This window comes from Calonectris borealis, chromosome 7 (assembly GCF_964195595.1).
Source record: "Calonectris borealis chromosome 7, bCalBor7.hap1.2, whole genome shotgun sequence".
NCBI classification, from domain to species: Eukaryota; Metazoa; Chordata; class Aves; order Procellariiformes; family Procellariidae; genus Calonectris; species Calonectris borealis.
In genome coordinates, this window is record NC_134318.1 from 9,831,646 (window position 1) to 9,850,661 (window position 19,016).

A 19,016-nucleotide genomic window follows, 5' to 3' on the forward strand; every position below is an offset into this window, starting at 1 on the left:
GCAGCCCTGCATACCGAGGCACGTAGCTTTTTAATTATGTTGATATGTGGCAATTGTCTTGTGGTGACTTGTCTTCTGGCTCTCGCACTGGAGGCCTTTTTTAAATACATCTTAGAAACCCAGAATGGGCGTTTCCAAAGTTGGTTTGCATGGATGCCACGATCACAGAAAGGGATCTGTGTTTCAGCTGTAGCAGCAGCAGCAGCCACCCTCGGCTCAGGGCTGAGCCATGTCTGTGTGCTGAAGGAAGCGTGCCCCCAAGCCCACCTTTTCCTACCATCCGCAGGTGGCTGTGGCAGCTCTTGTCTTTGGGCTGGGCTGTAGATGGTTGCAGGTGGAGTCACGAAGCTGTTTGGGCAATGCTTGGTGCTCAAGCAGATGTTCCCCAGCTCCTCTAGGGAGAAAGTGACGGGCCTTTTTTGCATAATACTTTAATACAGCTTACAGGCTATTCGTGAGAACTCACCACAGCGTGGGAACTCCTGGCCTAGGAAAGGTGTGCACTAAAACTGTTAGCGCAAACCCGAGTGGTTGCTTTAAATATTCAAAAGTATAGAAATCCGAACTTCAAAGTTGTAGCACCTGCAGATCTATTCTGTGCTGCGTGCGTGTGTCATGAGAGCTCTTGGTTCCCCTTCTGCTGCAGCAGTTCTCAACGGGGAGTCGCCAAGACTGGGGAGAAGGAGGGAATGGACTGGTGAGGAGCAGAGGAGGGGAAGAAGTTCTGGGCAGTGCCAGGAGTTAGGGGTGGACTAGCACTGAGAGGCTTTGGGGTGCGCATGAGAGCTCTGCTCACTCTTGTCCCAGTCCCTTCTTGGCTTGTCCCTAGCACTTGAGCACCCCTCCAACAGGGTGCCCTGCCTTTCCACTCCTCTGCGCGTGTTTCTTGTAAGCAGGTCTCAGAGGAGAGAGGGAAAGGGGAGAGAGACGGGGAGCTGCTCTTGGTCTTTTCTGCAGAGTTGTTACACAAGTTTCAGAGAAGATACGAAAATAGAAACTTACCCAAGTAGTCAATTAAGAAGCAGTCTCATAAATTGAGACTCTCATGGTGTGTGTAAACAAGGGGGTTGGTATTGTCCACCTTTTGAGTATTTAGGTACACAGCACAAAATTGTGCATACCGTGCATTTGCCATGCTGCAAAGTATGTCAGGCGTATGTGTTTATGGTTTTAATAGTGTGCTGCTGATGAAATTATGCCAAATAAAAATGCCTGGCAAAATAAAGCAGATTAATTAGGATTATCATACTTAATCATTTGGTTGGGGAGAGGAGAGGAACCTTCCAGGAAAGAGATAGTTCTATCCTTTATATTGAGATTTGTTATAAAGCTGGAGATGAAATTGTTTTCCAGAAATACTAAACGTATTTGTCTTTTGAAAGAAATACTTCTTGTAATTCATTGAAGAGCTAATGGTCTGTTTACTAGTAACTGAAGTTAAGTGCTCTCAGACTATCATTGGTTTGCTAATTTTGATGAGCTTGAGATGCCGTTCTAGAATTAACTATTCGTGCTGGATACTTGAAAATTAAATGGTTCTAAGAATGCTTCTGAAATGTGTAAACTATTTTGTATGCCGTGAGTCCAGGTGAAGTACGATCAGATGTTCCAGTTGATCAAAAAGTGACTTAAAATGTTAAATTTTATTTACTGTGTATGATTGATACTGAAATACATGACTTCACTCTGATCATTGGTAGGACTTGACACAGTAACTCTTGTGGTCCCATGATTATTTTGAACTCTGATTTTATTTTTTGTTTTGGTTGGTGTTAACAGAATACTCCCAGCCCGTGGTTACACCAGCCCACCCCGGTGACCTCAGCTGACAGCCTTGGTTTACTGAGTCACATTCCTGTGCGACCGTCCAGTGCAGATCCCCTTCGGCCTCTCAAACTGACAACGCATTCCAGCCCGCCGTTGTCCAAAAGTATCGTAGAGCATCACAAAGAGTAAGTTTGCTGTTTAACTCTGTGTGAGAGGGTGCATTTCAGCAGCTGATGTTGTCTTCTAGCTTCCTTTTAGTTTATTTGTAAACGTGGGTGCCTGTGATAGAGAAAAGCTTGTCAGTGTGCTGCAGAACAGACTCTGCCCTGTTGACTTGGAACGGTACTTGAGTTCCTGAGTCATCTGAAGACTTTTGAAAATTGAACCTAATATAAAGAAAAGTTTATTTTCTGTTAATAGATATCTTTGTTTGGGGCATGGAAGGAAAGGTCTTCCGTTTAGCACGTTGGGCTACAGTCAGACTAACCTGTGTCTGCTTAACCTTTTTCAAACAGAGAACCGGAGAGAAAAGCGTTTATTGAACCTTTACGTTCTGTTACAACTGCACCAGTAAAGACGGAGCTAGAGCAAAGCAGAGCGCAGACAGCAAAGGAGAGCCATATGCACAGACATTTTGCAGATCCAATGTTGAACCAGCTGCCAAGGCCACCACAGGAGTCTGGGGAGCGACTGAGCAAATACAAAGAAGAACACAGACGGATACTCCAAGAAAGTATTGAAGTTGCTCCTTTTACAGCTAAAATAAAGGCACTGGAGGGAGAGAGAGAGAACTATTCCAGGGTAACGTCCTTATCTTCAAGTCCCAAAAGCCATTCAGTAAAATATGACAAAGACGCTGAACGCTCTGTGTCAGAACTGTATAAAATGAAGCATTCGGTTCCACAGAGTTTGCCACAGAGTAACTATTTCACCACCTTGTCTAACAGTGTAGTGAATGAACCGCCGAGATCGTATCCATCAAAAGAAGCTTCAAGTGCATATGTTGATAAGCAAACTAACTGTCCTTCAACAGCAGCTAGTCCCCAGTCTCTTCCCTCTTACATTTCTTCTCTTTCAAAACCTCCTCCTTTAATTAAGCACCAACCAGAGAGCGAAGGCTCTGCAAGCAAGATACCCGAGCAGCTTTCACAGTCAGTGCAGTCTCACTCTGTAAATTCTTTCAGAAGTGACAGCAGGAGTCCTACTCAGTTGTCAATCTCGTCTTCAAATACACTCCGGAGTATGCCTGCCTTGCATAGAGCCCCCGTGTTTCACCCCCCTGTGCACCAGAACCTGGAGAAGAAGGAAAGCAGCTATAGCAGCCTTTCACCTCCGACTCTAACCCCTGTTCAACCCGTTAATGCTGGTGGTGGCAAAATACAGGAGTTGCAGAAACCACCGACTTTAGTACCTGAGCCTAAGGAAGCTCAGACTGTTTACAAGGGCACTTCTGAACAGAATTTATCAGAAATATGGAAGTCCAATAATGCCCCAAATAACGAAAAAGTGGATTGGCACATTGAAAGAATGAGTGGAAAGTCACAGTCCGCTACAGCATCTGTTATTGTGCGTCCTCCTTCTAGCACGAAATACGATAGCGTACCAGTAATGCAGTCTGCTTCCAAAGATCGAGTTAGTGAGAGATCTTCAGCTGTGACAAATCAAGCAGATTGCCTGAAAACAGCGGAAGCCAGGGAGACTGGAAGAATCATTCTGCCAAATATGAACTCAGACAGCGCTCGCACACAGTATGAAAAGAAATTTCCAGCTGTCTCGCAAGGCAGCATTCCTCGTGCTGTCACCCCTACCACAACTATGATCTGCAGTACCAAAACGGATGTCACCGCATCAGCAGCAACAACTACCAGCGTGTTAAGCTGGGGTAGCTCAGAAGTGACTTACTCCTTATCGAACATGGTCTTGGCCTGCGCGCCGGTGGAGTGTACTGCCTCAAGAGCGGCAAGTCAGGCGGTGGCGCAGACCCAGGAATGCAAGGTCAGCACTCCAGCTCCGGTTACACCCGCCGCTGGCAAGACAGGCAGCGCTGCTCAGCCCAGCTCGGGATTCTCCACCTCCACCGACTTCGTCCATTTGAAAAAGCACAAGGCAGCCTTGGCTGCAGCTCAGTTTAAAAGTAGTAACACCAGTGAGACCGAGTCCAACTCTGTGAAAAATCAGACATTTTCAACCTCTCTCTCCCTAGACAGTGCTATCGTCTGTAATACAATAAACAAAGCGAACTCTGTAGGCAGTGGGCAAACTTCCCAGACGAGTCAGCCAAACTACCACACTAAACTGAAAAAGGCTTGGCTAACAAGACATTCGGAGGAAGATAAAAACACTAATAAAAAAGAGAATTCAGGGAACAGTGTTTCAGAAATTATTAAGCCATGTACTGTCAATTTAATAGCTTCTACATCAAATGATTTGCAAAATAACATAGATAGTAAAATCTTGGCAGATAAGTTTGTGAAGGAAGATAAGCACCCTAGGAGAAAAGCAAAACGAACTTATGAGTCTGGCTCTGAAAGCGGAGACTCTGATGAAAGCGAGAGCAAGTCAGAGCAAAGGACTAAACGGCAGCCCAAGCCAACTTACAAAAAGAAACAAAATGATTTGCAGAAAAAAAAGGGTGATACAGAGGAAGAAGTAAAACCGAATGGTGTTCTTAGCAGGAGTGCCAAAGAAAAAAGCAAGCTGAAGTTACAGAGTGGCAGTAACAGCAGTGAGTATATTAATCTGATTTGGAAGAGACAGACTGATGTGAAGTCTAACAGTGTTAATCCTGGAGGGTTTGTCACGGCACGATAGCTGGGAAAAGAGTTAAAAAGCATGCTTGGGTAAATGAGTAGGTCCAGATTTATCTGTCTTGAGGCCATTTGAAATATCCTGGTTTAAGAAATTTAGCATTTTGATATATGTGTTAACAAACTGGTTCTTGGCCTAAAAATGAGCAGTAAACAAACTGGTTTATGCTGTCCATCAGAATTCAACAGACTGGTGCATATAGTTGTGCCACTTGTATTGAGATACATATATATTTTAAAAGATCTAATGCATTTACTTTTAGAGTGCTACTGGAGGGAGAGATTCTCTATTGTTGAACTTGAATTCATCCTTTGATCAGGAAGCCAGAGGCAGTTCCTTGAGAGCCTGATGCCACTCTGTTATGATTTGGTTAATTTAATAAAAGGTTAGAGGGAGAGTAATTTCACACTCCTAACTAGCATGTGTATTACACGGTGTTAACATCCCTCTTGTTTAAGGAATAAAGAAATTTAGGGAAATACAAATTTCAATTTAAATGTAATGCTGTAGCATGTAGCAGATTGTAACCAGATTTATCTGAAAAGAGAAACTGGTCTGCCAACATGAGGGATTTTATTTAAGAATTTACCTTATTTTTTAGTCCCAATTTATTCTTCTCCAAGGACTATTTTTTTGTCTTTGTTCTGGTTGAGTATGAGAAAGTCTACCATTAAATTACTTTTCGCAAGAATTTTTAAGTACAGGTGGTAAGAAAATGAGTACTGCTCCCTGTAATTACATTCTCTGGCTTTTCACTGCCTAGTGTATAAAGTTACTCTTTGGTATCTGAGAGTACTTGATGCCTAAGTTGTACTGGGTTGTACTGGGTGCTGGAAGTGGTGCAGTCTGTCTGAGATGTTCTGGCTTGGGTCCAGCGATACTAGTGTATTACTTCCCTCCCGCAACTAAAGGAGAGGATCAAGGAGAACATGCCTATGAAGTCTTTCTCAGTTTTACTTCTTAAAGTGAACTGTAAATATCTATGTGTAACATGTTAGGTCTTTATGACCTTTGTATTGTTGCAAAAGATTTTTTGTAGGTTTGTTGTAGAAGGGTTGCTTACCTAAGTTAAGGGAAGGCAGTCGCTTCTTGTTCTGGCTAGTGGTACCTGAGTATGAAAGTGATACGTGATTATACATTGAGGAACTGTTTCATGGAACTTGGGTCAGGAAGTGGGTAGGAGTTGGTGTTACGTCCTGTTGTGAGTCGCACAGCCTGTGTCCTGCACGTTAACAGGTTGGGCCTGTCCCGTGGTAGCAGCTTCTTGTGCTTGCCATCCTCTCTTGAAATCTTAATAGGCCTGGGGTCTTTCTGTCTGTGTCTCCTACTTGACCCATTAAATAGAGGAGCGTGTCTGATACTCCTGTCAGTTTGTCTTGGGGGAGCTTTGTTACAATTTCTGAGATTTTCTTATGAAAAGGACTTTCCACAAAGATTTATACAAAAATATAATCAACCTTGAGGAGCTTTCAAGAAAGCACAGGTCCCCATGGGACAGCTGCTTGGGCTCCCCGTAGGCGGCTGAAGATAACTGTGCTTCAGGATCGGGGGCTTGGTGGCAGTTTCGCAGCGTGGGTGGTATCTGGAAACTGCCAGGCTTGAAAACTGCTTTGTCCCGATGCTGTTTCGGAAAGCCCCAGGAGCCTGTGTGCTAGCCAGAGCGCTCAGAGCTCCAGGCTGCAAGGCTCCCTCCTGCAAAGCAAGGCATTTTACAGTTCTGCAAGCGTTGGGGGTCTTCCAAGTTCCTGCCCACAGAGCTTGAAATCTGGCAGCTCCCAGATGACTCCCAGGATCTCTGGTTCCAAGGGAGAAAACAGTTTTGGACTAGCAAACCTATACTTTGGCCTTTTCTACTCTCAAGTTTAAATCTGGTTACCATCATGCTCCTTGGATGAGGTGGGAGTGCATTTTGTAGGCCATGAACTGAGGCATAGGCAGTCCGTCACTTGCAAAGTTTGCACAAGTCATCTCTGGCAAAATACAGATCCGAACCCAGGTACCAAGTCCAAAGTTAGCACCCTGACCTTTCTATCATTCTGCATCAGATCCCTGTTTATAGGACATGAACTTTCAAGAGCAGTGGTAGATGAAATGACAGCTACTCCTATCTGTCTGCAGATAAAACTGGTGCCACTTTTAAAAGTCATTAAAATGAAAGCCTGGTTAAATAACAACATGGTTCAGTTTCAAAACGTGTGTGTGAAAATGGCACATATTACTCAATAGATTTGCTCCTTATGTTACTCGGTGTCGTATCTGCTGACTTTTGTATTGAAAATAGAATTGTACTGCTTAGCCTTGCAAAGCCAACAAACTTGACAGGGAGTAAATGGATTCTGTTCTTCCTTATGCCGGATATTTTACATTAAGTTCAGATGAGTTACATATGAATAGAGCAGCTCTTCTGTAATCATATCTGTAACCCTGAGTAAAAATAAATTTTGAAGAAGTAGGATTTTTTTTTTTTTGTACGCTCTGCTTTCATTCATTAAATTGTTGCCTTTTTTGCATGCATCTTCACTTGAAACAGAATTCAAACCTTTCTTTCTTGGGATATTGTATTTCTTTGCTTGTTCTGTAAGAATGAGATTCTGAAGGTGGTTTTAGTGGAATATTTGGTGGACAGTACACCTAATATAAGAGAAAATACAGTGTCCTAGGTATTCCTGGTAGCTCAGCAGGTAGTTAACTGTGCTCCTACCTGTGTAAGTCTAATCGGTAACTCTGCTTTTTCAACTTCGGTGCTGACAGGCAGCCAAATGGAAGTAATAACGAAATACGTTATGCAGGTAACAAACGTACTTTCAGAAATGTTGAACGCTGACTGATGTGACTGGATTCTGCAAATAAGGGCTGCCAGTACCTCATCTGAAACTCTCCTTACTTTTGCAGCTGGTATACCTCGCTCAGTGTTAAAAGACTGGCGCAAAGTAAAGAAGCTGAAGCAAACGGGAGAGTCCTTTTTGCAGGATGATTCTTGCTCTGAAATAGGACCAAATTTGCAAAAATGCAGAGAATGTAGGTTAATAAGAACTAAGAAAGGAGAAGAACCAACTCACTCACCAGTATTTTGTAGATTTTACTACTTTCGGCGGTAAGTACAGCTATTTTCCTGATAATGTGGTGTTTCACTTCTAAAAATAATACTGACAAAGGACTTGCAGCTTGAAAGCTTGTCTGATTTTTCTGGCTCAGTCAGTCTGCCTGATAAAAGACACTGTCTAATTTAACAGTATTTACATTTGTATTTCTTATTTCTTTTGTGGATTGACTTGATTGCTGTTTAAAGCTTTATAGCAGAAACATCAGAACAGCTGCCCAATATACCTTAGGCAAGCAGAAAATACAGCACATCACCATTACACAGGTGTCTGACATTTGAAGTGGGATTTTCAAAAGGCGAGCTTCAGTTATTCTGGACAAGTTGTACAACCGCAGAGTTGCACTAATTTGTAATTGTTCTTATGCCAGCATATGGTGGGAATGCTGCTCAGAGTTTGCTGGGAGTTTTCTGAGGACAGAGGAGTTGTGACCTCCTTTTTCACAATTAATGGCCAATCAAGTAAAACTCACAAGTCGGGAAGAAAATTTCCCAGGATGCAGCATAGCGTACGTGGCGCAGGCAGAACAGCTATCGAGACAGAACAAAACGGCTTTAATTTGCACTGAAAATTCATCATTTCTTCTTGTTCATTACATCTAAATCTAAATATAATTTTTGGTACTTAGTTCTGAATTCAGGACTATTTTACTGGCATTACTGTAAAATTCCTTAACTATTATAATAATTGCATATGTATAATGAATTATCCTGTATTATGCAAGATGCAATAATTCATTGTTACTGCTTAAAAATTGGCTACATGTAGGCAGGGTTAGTGGAATAGTATCGGGTAGGATAACAGGAAAGCCTTAAGTTTTTTTAAAGGTCAGAAATTAGCAGATACAAAAATGATATCTTGTATTAGTGATTTGTTCTGCCTAGAATGACTTAAATACGGTGTTCGAACTCCTGTTTTCTGAGTATGAGAGCAGTAGCATAGAAAAATCTATAAAATATGAGTCAGACTGAGTGATTGCTGTCACAGATGCTCCGAAAATTAAAGGGGAGGAATAGGAATAGGAACCAAACTTCAGGAAAAAAAAAAAAGAAAATAAGAGAATTTTCCCGTCTGCAATTTTAAAGCGGTAATAAATGTTACAGAGAGAGAATGATAAGTAAACTGAACACAAAAAGTGCTTAAAAAGTTAGTTTTAGTTTTCATGCTTCCTTACTGTTAGTTTTAAAACCATTTTTCGCAGTAGGACTTATTTTTAAATTAGAAAAATACGGCAGGATGCTAAAGATGGTAAAGAAAACTTGTTGTAAGACATAAGCAGAAGGTAAATTAGCAAGTAAACTGTAAGTCACAGAATACAATGATACATGCAGTTAAACTATCTGTTTTCATTTTTAGGTTATCTTTTAGTAAGAACGGAGTGGTTAGGATAGATGGTTTCTCCTCTCCTGATCAATATGATGATGAAGCACTGAGTTTATGGACACATGAAAACTATGAAGATGATGAACTGGACCTAGAAACGTCTAAATACATTCTAGATATTATAGGTGATAAATTTTGTCAGTTAGTAACATCTGAGAAAACGGCCATGTCCTGGGTGAAAAAAGACGGTAAGGAAATCTCAAATGCTCTCAAGTGTTCTGCAGTTTTCCTCGAGTGTTCGTGTTCGTCATGACCCATTGCTTCCTTTCGAGTAGCTCACTTCACCAGAGTGTCACGTTGGATTTTCCTAGGCTGTTTTGTAAGAGGGGATGTTGGGAAGGGGCAGGGACCTTCCTCAGCAGGCCAGCCCGATCCCCTCCCTGCGCTGGTGGCTCTGCTGGGCCAGGGCCAGGCTGCTGTTGGGGTTGGAGCGGCCTCGGTTCCCAGCTTGGCCTCCAGCTCTCTCTCTCGCCAGAGCGGCCAGCCAAGGCCCGCAGCGTGCCAGGTACCGACTCCTGCCAACAGACATTGTGTTTCTGACGTGTCTCCTTCCCAAAACAAAGGAGAATAATGTGGCAGCATGGGCCCCGCGGAGGGTGTGCTAACACCGTTGCCTCCTCCCCACCAAAGCCACAGTTAGTCTGTCCTCCTGGCCCACAGCAGATGGGCACAGGCTTTAAGTGGGCTGGTGGCTCTGCCAGTTCCAGGCAATAGGAGAAGGAGGTGGAGCAGGAAGCAGAAGTACTAGCCAGGTCTCCAGGACAGGCACCTCCCTCCCCTGCTGCCAGCTTTAACCATCTGACTCACCCGTTTGGCTGCCCTTGAGATTAAACATGGCCCATAGGCAGTCTGGTGAAAAACCCAGCTCTCTCCGTTGCATGGGGTTAAAAGTATATGTTAGAGTTGTTCTTCTTCGTACTTGCAACTCACGCGTGTTGAGCAGGAATATTCTTTCTGTATTACTTTAGCGTGTGTGTTTTTTGGATGTTTTAATTTCTTCATAGTGCCTTGATACTAGCGTTGATGGGGATGCTGCATAATGCAACTAAGGGGGTAGTTGTTGATGGTCTGTTTATGAAGGATCACTTTCCTCCCCCAACACGCAGTTGCGCCTGAGGGGAAAATTACGAATGCTTCATCTATAAAGACTATTCATTCTGTGCTTTGCATTTGAATTTCAGTCCTTTTATTCTGCTTATTTTGTATTTCAGCCAAAATTGCATGGAAGAGAGCAGTGAGAGGAGTCCGTGAGATGTGTGATGCATGTGAAGCCACATTGTTTAACATTCATTGGGTCTGCCAAAAATGTGGATTTGTGGTCTGCCTAGATTGTTACAAGGCAAAGGAAAGAAAAAGTTCTAGAGGTCAGTTCTTTATGAAGTAGAGCATTGTATATGCTGTTTGTTCTCATTTGTTGTAGAGCTGCTGATCCACTAGTGTAACTGACTTTCTGTAAAGTGTTAAATTACTGCTTGTGTGTTTTGGTTTCTCTTAGGTCTTTTTTGCCTCTTTTTTTGTCGGTAGATGTAGAATCAGTCATTCAGAAAGCAACTGCTGGGGGGGCTATTTTAGGTCTTTGTCCGCTTTTCAGTCTTTTTGTGTGGATTGTCTCGGATTGCTTGTGCCTTGCCCCTCAAGGTTAAATCTTGTTCTTCAGCTGTGAGACTGACACTCCATTACACTTCCCTGCTTTTTGGTAATTCATTGCTGTTAAGGCTTGCCTTGATTTGAATGCTTTCTGGAGTCTTCCCTTCAGAAGTACGTGGTCTGTCATATTGACTTAACAGCCTACTTTTTTATTATTAAAAAAAGTGAGATGGAGAAAAATACTTCACATAGTATTTAAAATGAGCGTTAATGGCGGTTTCACAATCCAGCAGCCTACACACATACTCGGTTTAATCTAATTCCCGTGCTTTAATGGAAATGGCTAGTTTAGTCTGTAGTGAAGTATAACAGGACTGACTTGCAAACCTGTGATTTCTGAGTGACCCAGCCTGGTTGCAACTGAAAGGAGGAATGGCTTGGAAGATCGATCTGGTCATTCAGCCCTTGGCTGTGACATTGGTGCTCAGGCTGCTTGTTGGAAAGGGCTGCCTTCCCCTGGGTGGCAGGCATTGTGCCCTGGCACAGTCCTGCGGTCAAACACTGTGCCAGGAACTGATGCAAGTATAAAGCTGTTTTGAAAAGCATTTCCATGTTTGTCATAGCAGTATAATGTCACAGATGTGAAATGTTAGTAAAATAAAGTTTAACTGTTAGATTGCAAATCTTTAATAAATTGAGAGACTCATCCACTTTGTCCTTGGCTTGCAGTGCGAGCCTCCTGCACTGCAGTATGTGTTCCCAGAGACTTCCGTCAAAGCCCGAAGTTTCTAGGGAACTAACGTTGGTGCTTTCCAACACTGAGAAGGGTCGTTAATGCTCTAATGCTGGAGGCCGCTTCAGCAGCTCTTAACTGGCTGAAGTCTGCGTGTGTGCCTGTGTGTGCATCCATCTGACGTGGCTTGGGATATACGCCGAACATTATTTACCCTAGTGGGAACACGCAGTCAGAGGCTTTTTATAGTGTTCATGTTAGCCAGCCAGGAAAATTTTAGTAAAATGTCTTCAAAGCCTAAAAAAGCAGTATACAGAAGCAGGCTTCTTTTCAGTCTTCTGACAGGGAAGACTTTCTCCGTACTGTTCATCACAACATTACATGCAAAAGCAGAAGCACGATAGTTTCCCTCTCTGCGGCTTTATTTCTAATGATGCTGTAGGATTCATGTGACCTGTATCTCTCCTTTGGCACTCTCTTACAAAGTTCAGAACCACCCACCCATCTCTATATAATAGCACTTTATATTACACCATTTTTCCTGGAACTGGTAGTTGTTTTTACAGTTGCTAAATGTAACGGAGAATACAGTGGTTTCCCCCTGCTTCAGCAGGAGTGTTAGAGGTTTAAATATTCCATATTCAGATATTTAGCAATGACTTCTCTCATTACTTTACTACATGAATGAATGGTGGTGCATCCATTGTTACCTTCAGACAGTTCATGGCACCATCAAGTGGAATGCCATGTTATGGCATTTCAGTGATAAAATACTTCAAGTAGATATATGCTCTTTTGTTTTTTGATTTATGTTTTTGTCCAGTTATATATTTCAATGTTTTAGGTGTTAAAAAAACAACAAAATAGCTAACAAATGTAATATTTATCTGAAAGGAACATTTGATATGTTGTGTATCTATTACAGTGCAAGAAAATAATGCTTTAAATGTGCTAAATGCTTCCTTTAGTGTACTCTCCTTAGTTTACGTTCCTAAAGCTGAGTAAACTAATAAAAAGATTTGAAGAGTTTCTTAAAACTAGCAGTTTAGTGGATAAGATACAAGACTGGGGGTTGAGAGAGAAACTGCATTTGTATTTCTGCCCCAAAATCACATAGCAGATCGGTGACCGGTTGCTTGACCAGACATTTTTCGCTTTCGTTCTTCCTCTGTCTTGTCTTTGCACTGCATATTTTTCTGGCAGGGACATTCTTCCTGAAACTTTATAGAAAGCCTCTTTCTCCTACCAGTTAGGCCCTCTCTGCTGCCACAAACGATTTTTGACCAGTACATACAGCCTTGTGGTTTCATGGTTGCTTTAATCTGACATAAATCCATGATGCAACTTCCCTCTCCTTTGTGCCACCAGTAACATCGGTGCAGCTGCATGGTAGGCCAAATCAGAGAATTGGTTCAGTTAAAAATTCTTTTTTTTGGCTTGTTTGGCCCTCTCTGGTTGAAGACAGCCACTTTTAGTTGGGGTGTGGACTGTGTCAAATTAAATTGGTCATACAACCACAGCCTAATTGTGTCTCTCTTCTGTGTTAGAATTCATCAAGGGGGTCTCCCTGCCTCAACTGCAACTGTACAGGATTTCGGCTTATGCTAAATTGGCAACTCTCTAAATGTAATAAAGGGAATATACTTCAAAACTTTGACGTTATTGGCAAGGGTCTGTGTTAGATGCTGCTATTTCAGATTTCAGTATTGTTAAAACTCTTTATTCTTTTCCTTATTGTGAAAAGTAGCTGTTGTGTGCAAATCTTTGTCACGCAGGATACCAGGACAGAGGACTTGCAGTACGTGTAGAAAACTGTTTCTAACTAAAACAAATCTGAAAAATGTTAGTTAGCTTGCTCTGTGTACCGCTGTAAGTGAAATAAAACAATTGGCAATTGTTATTTTGCAGATAAGGAGTTATATGCCTGGATGAAGTGTGTGAAAGGACAGCCTCACGATCACAAACACCTGATGCCAACACAGATTATTCCAGGCTCTGGTAAGACCTGCGAACAAGCAGGATGTGTTTTTTCCCGGGTCTCTGTGAAGAGAGGCCAGAGTTGTTTCTTGAAACTTAAAATTTGCCACTTAAAAACCTGCGAATTGTGTCAAATCATCGCAGGAAGGCAAGTGATTCTGGGCAATGAACAGCAAGGGGCATGATGATGAGAGAAAGAGGAGTATGCTGACAGATGTCTGAAGGGGTTTCAGGGACAGGCAGTGAAGAAATTCAGGGTGGGTTTTGTGACTGTTTTGTACCTTTTCAGAGCAGAATAAACCAGCCAGAATGTACTTAATAAATCTGACCTTAACTGTTAAAAGAAAATCTTAGAATAGTACTACCAAGGAGCATTATGTGGCAACAGATTTTGGGGTATTTGTTTTTCACTGTTTTCTGTTGTGTGTCGTTCCCTTCCCCCCCGCCCCTCAAAAGAAAAAAGAAAAAAAGAAAAGAAAGGAAAGATTCATCTATGGTTTTGGTTGGACATCTGAGCATCGTAGAGCAAAGTGCAGTGAAGGAGCTTGTGATAAATGAAAAACTAAACAGTAATCCTAAACCCAGCAAAATTCAGTTTTATAAAGAAGTGCAGTTAGGTGTGGTTGTTGTTGCTAGGGCAAATTTACTTGTGATCTCTGGCAGCATTGATGCAGGGCAGAGAATAGAAAACTCAAACGTGCCTTTAAACTTGTTAAGCAAATTCCCAAGTTATTTCAAGCTGGAAATACAGATCCAGTCATTATTTTATGGGTTGTTGCATGTTAGTTCAGGTAGAAATGAAGGTTGGTTAGATTCCATAATAAATTCAAATTGTGACATTCCCCAAAACAGGTTCCAGACTGAAACTGGTTTTAATTTTAAATTGTGAAGTGAACCACTCAACTGGAAATGGCATAGTGAAGACTGCCTGCATAACCTCAGTTTTGTTCTTCTGTGCATACCCATTACCAAAGAGCCTTAAATGACATGATCACATACTAATTTTTCTGTCAAGACGTGGCTCACTTCAGTCTGTAGTTTGATGGTTTTATTAAATGAAGCAATGATGCACCAGTTGAACAATGAGGAGTAAATAATGAATGACTGGCTTACTTGTTGTGTGCCATGCAATGGGAATGCAGAGTAAAGGTTAGATTATTCAGAAGAGTAGTATGCAATTACTTAATTAAAGACCAGTCTCTTTCTGCACGAGCTTTAAGGTAAACTGGACAATCTTTTTATAGTATTTTTGAGTGTTAAATTCAGCATTTTTAATGGTTCAGATTTTAAAAAGGTTTGGAGGTGGCATTTTAGCGTCACAGTGTGTGTATTGTAAAGAGGGTTACAAAATGATGAGAGCTGCTGATGGTTTTCTTTTTAATTGTCTAGTGTTGACAGATCTTCTAGATGCTATGCACAATATTAGAGAAAAATTTGAAATTAAATCCCATTGTCAGTGTACCAGCAAGCAGAGCACACAAGGTGGCAAGCTCCCTGCAATGAATGGTGTGTCTCAGGTGAGTCTAAAATGGGTGTATACATCGCAGTTTGTTCAGATGTTCGGATTCTTGTGGATTTTTGTATTTTAAGCTGCATTTTAATTTGCATACATGATGGTTAAATGCTAGCCTTGTCTTTGAAATGCATTAAGGCGAAGTTACATACTTAAAAATAAATTTGTTCTTCACAGGTTTTGCAGAATGTCCTTAACCACAGTAATAAAATTTCTCTGTGCATGCCTGAGTCTCAACAGCAGAATACTCCTCAAAAGTCCGAGACAAATGGTAATACAAGTCCAAGGAGTGATGTAAGCTCAGACAGCAAGTTAACACCACCAGAATCCCAGTCACCGCTGCATTGGTTAGCTGATCTTGCAGAGCAGAAAGCCAGAGAAGAAAAGAAAGGTAGATGTTTGAAATTGTCCTACTATGTCCGTGACTTTGGGGGCACCAGTGATACATAATTGAATTAATTAGGAAAAATTCACAGAGTTTTCTGTTCAACAAAAAGAAGAGATTATATTCTTTTCCCCTTTAATTTTTATCTTGAAACTGTAATGCCTTCTCCTGGTGGCATCAGAATCTGTTACCAGAAGAGCCACTAGTGGAATGCATGTGTAATGTGGCAGTATTTCCAGCTACAGCATCTCTCATTTGTGACAGGTACTGACTCAGCTGCATGTCTGAGATGCTGAGGAAGGCCTTTTCATGGTCACACTGTTGACTGCATTTTGAAGGATCTAGTTCATCCTCTGGTGTGTTTTCAGGTGAATAAAGCGCTAGTGCTACAGTATATTACCACCACTATAAAATGCAGGATACTGGTGCTGTTCCTATGTCTGCATCGTGATACAATAATGTAAACTTCCAATGATTATTGTTGTTTTAGAGAACAAAGAATGCCCTTCTGGAAAACATTCAAAGGAAGAGAAAGACCAGGATAATTTGGAGTCCCAAAACTGTAAAAGCTCCCCTCCTGCGTCCCAGAATAACGAGCAGGGCTCAACCTTACGAGATTTATTAACTACAACAGCAGGCAAATTGCGTCTAGGTTCTACAGATGCTGGTATTGCTTTTGCTCCAGTTTACTCTACAGGAACAGCAGTAAGTGTTTACAAGATGCACGATTTTTATATCAGGATTTGAAAATCTCCATCATTTGTTTTGGTACATTGTAGTATTAGAGCAGTCTGATAGCTGTATTGCTTTAAATGTGCATTTATAATTAAAACTTCATGTGCACACACACACATTTGCATTAACATTTTATTTATTTTTAGAGAGAGAAAGTGATAATTGATACGTACTATGAAGAAAATGTCCATGAAGTTAGATAAAGCCTTAACCTGACAAAGCAAAGGAAGATTCTAATATATCGAGTTTTGTAATAACTGTATATTTCGAACTTTTTCTGTGTAAGAATGCATGCAGTTTTCTACAAAGGAAGTAGATAACTGCAAACTTCTAATTGGTAATGAAATGTTGACGTTCTACTGCAAAAGGAATTGCATTAACTTGATTTGCTTTTACAATGTTTAAGCATACATTTGTTTGTTTTCTAATAGAGTGGCAAGAGTGGAAGGACTATGCCAAACATTCTTGATGACATAATTGCTTCAGTAGTGGAAAACAAGATTCCACCAAATAGAGCACCAAAGATAAATGTAAAATCTGAAATAAAAGATGAGCCAAAGGATGATAGAAAATGTATTCAGGATGACTGCAGTAAACTGTACAGTGATATTCAGTATTCGTGGATCTGTGATAAGCATGTTTTGTGGCTCAGAGACCATAAAAACAACAACAACTGGAAGCTCTTCAAAGAGTGCTGGAAACAGGGAAGGGTAGGTATTGAGCCGTTCGGTCTATAAAGTGACCTCAGTACGAACTCTGGGGGAGTTGCGTTAAAGGACAAATTTGCCTAACTCCGTGTTTGAAAATGTGTTGTTAGCGGTGGGCAAAAGCTTGTCAGGAATAGCCCACATATGAACGAACTGCTAATAATAAATAAGAAATGACTGTTACGGAGATTCAAATTCCAAAAAGATTGTGTATGACACCTTGGGTATGGTTGCTGTTGGAGGAAATGTTAATAGCTCAGTAGGGCCAAGGTCTTCAGTATATGTTTCGGATGCATTTGTACTCCGGTTTAATTGAAGGAGGTGTTTACTTCCGAAAGGATAAGTATTGATTTTTTTTTTTTTTTTTTTTTTTTTTTTACAGCCTGTTTTAGTGTCTGGTATGCATAAGAAAATGAACTTCAGCCTGTGGAAAGCTGAGTCCATTAGTCTAGATTTTGGAAATCAGCAAGCTGATATCTTGAATTGCAAAGACAGTATTATTTCAAACACCAATGTCAAGGAGTTCTGGGATGGTTTTGAAGATGTTTCAAGTACGTTACTTTAAATGTATTATTCCATTGACTCTGAACACGATCAGTGTTAGAAACTGCAGTTAAAATATTCTTTATGGATCTTGAGGCTTTGAAGAAACTTTAAAAAGAAAGCTCTAGGTAATCTGTTTCCAGACAATGTGATGGAAACCTGTACCTTTGTGTGATGGATTTTGTACCTTTGCAGAATTAAAGATACGCTGATACACTAGTGAGGTCTGACTAAGAAACCAAACAAATGTCATTGTTCCTCAACTAGTTGAGTTTGGTTTGTATCCTTCTTGAGTATCGAAATTAATTCTCTCCTGTTTGATGGATGAAATCTTTATAGACAAGTTAAGAGTTCAGTTATATGTTTTCGTTGAATAAAGTAAAACACCTACAGTGTATTAGTTTTTAGTAATTTCTGTGTTACTTGCAGAACGGCAGAAAATAAAAAATGGAGAAACAGCTCTACTAAAACTGAAAGATTGGCCTTCTGGTGAAGATTTCAAGGCTATGATGCCAGCAAGGTATTTGAGTTTGATACTAGATAAGTCAGTCTCCATGTTGGTTTTTTTCTCTCTCTGTAATGACACAAATTCAATTACATTCTTCTTCTTTTCTCCTCCAGATATGAGGACTTATTAAAAAGTTTACCCTTGCCTGAATATTGTAGTCCAGATGGAAAACTAAACTTGGCTTCTCATCTGCCAGGATTTTTTGTCCGTCCAGATTTGGGACCCAGACTATGCAGTGCATATGGTGAGTTTGCCCTAGAAGTGTAGCAGTTACCTCTTCCCGTAAAAATGTAGAATATCACACGTTAAAATGCTTGATAGAAAGCTGAGCTTGCTTGGAGGATAATTGTTCACTGATTGTAGAGAAATACTTTACTGACTTGCACATTAACAGTACATGCACCTCGGGCATTAGAGTTTATTTGCTTCTGCATTTCTCTCTATCTTTTCTTGTGCTGTTACAGTCTTCTGAAGCATATAAATGGTTAGCTACTTGTACACAAAGAGAGATCCTGTCTTTAATAATGCCATATGACAGAATACTTCTTGCAGTATTACTGTGTTCATAAATCTGGTCATAAATAAATCTCAGTATTTTTCTCATAATTTGTATTTGTATTGTATGCTGTACACTCAAAAACCTGTTTAGAAAAGGTTGTTTCCCTCAGACCTTTTCCAGCTGCTGCTTCTTTTGCAAACAAATTTGTTCAATTCGGGTTTGCAAATTGTTGTAATAGGACAAGAAATGAATTGTAATTTGTAGCATGATGGCTTCGAGATAAAAACTTCTCCAGATGTCCTTTGAAATAAACATATTAAGGGTAGTGATCAAGGCACGGGTCTGAGGAACTGAATCATTAATGACACTTTTATGTAATACTGGTGCAAGGCTTAGTGTTCTGAAATGTCCTTTTGACTTAAGCATGTATGTTTTCACCTCTTAGAACTAAAATTAATTTTCCTCTTTGCTTCGGGATTTCTTTTGGTTAAGACCTCAGCTTATAGCCAGGCATAAAAGCGACACATTTGATTTGATAACCATGTGTATTCATTTGTACTTATATTCTGCCCTGAACAACCTGAAAGGTTGAAAGATTGGGAAGGAACGTAGCGGTTAGGAAATGTCTTCGATTATTCTACTGAAATGTGTTTTGTTCTGACACAAGTGCTATGTAGGGACAGTTACCTGGGCTAAGAGATATCTCAAGGTCTTTGTTAAAAAGTAACATTTTCTTTTTTAGTAAGTGCAGCAAAAGCACGTTTGTAGTT

The 19,016-nt window shown here is 40.8% G+C and overlaps 1 protein-coding gene across 9 annotated transcripts in view; it reads left to right on the top strand.

The window, feature by feature from the left end:
• Positions 1-19,016, top strand: part of JMJD1C (jumonji domain containing 1C) — a 167,008-nt gene that overhangs the window by 137,272 nt on the left and 10,720 nt on the right. For all 9 annotated transcript variants that reach the window (XM_075154254.1, XM_075154257.1, XM_075154256.1 and 6 more), the window contains 13 exons: positions 1,780-1,952; positions 2,283-4,492; positions 7,468-7,669; positions 9,033-9,247; positions 10,271-10,423; positions 13,288-13,377; positions 14,746-14,873; positions 15,047-15,260; positions 15,745-15,959; positions 16,421-16,699; positions 17,079-17,247; positions 17,669-17,759; positions 17,861-17,991. In XM_075154254.1, coding sequence (XP_075010355.1) covers positions 1,780-1,952; positions 2,283-4,492; positions 7,468-7,669; positions 9,033-9,247; positions 10,271-10,423; positions 13,288-13,377; positions 14,746-14,873; positions 15,047-15,260; positions 15,745-15,959; positions 16,421-16,699; positions 17,079-17,247; positions 17,669-17,759; positions 17,861-17,991 — 4,270 coding nt within the window. The remainder of the gene's footprint in view (positions 1-1,779; positions 1,953-2,282; positions 4,493-7,467; positions 7,670-9,032; positions 9,248-10,270; positions 10,424-13,287; positions 13,378-14,745; positions 14,874-15,046; positions 15,261-15,744; positions 15,960-16,420; positions 16,700-17,078; positions 17,248-17,668; positions 17,760-17,860; positions 17,992-19,016) is intronic.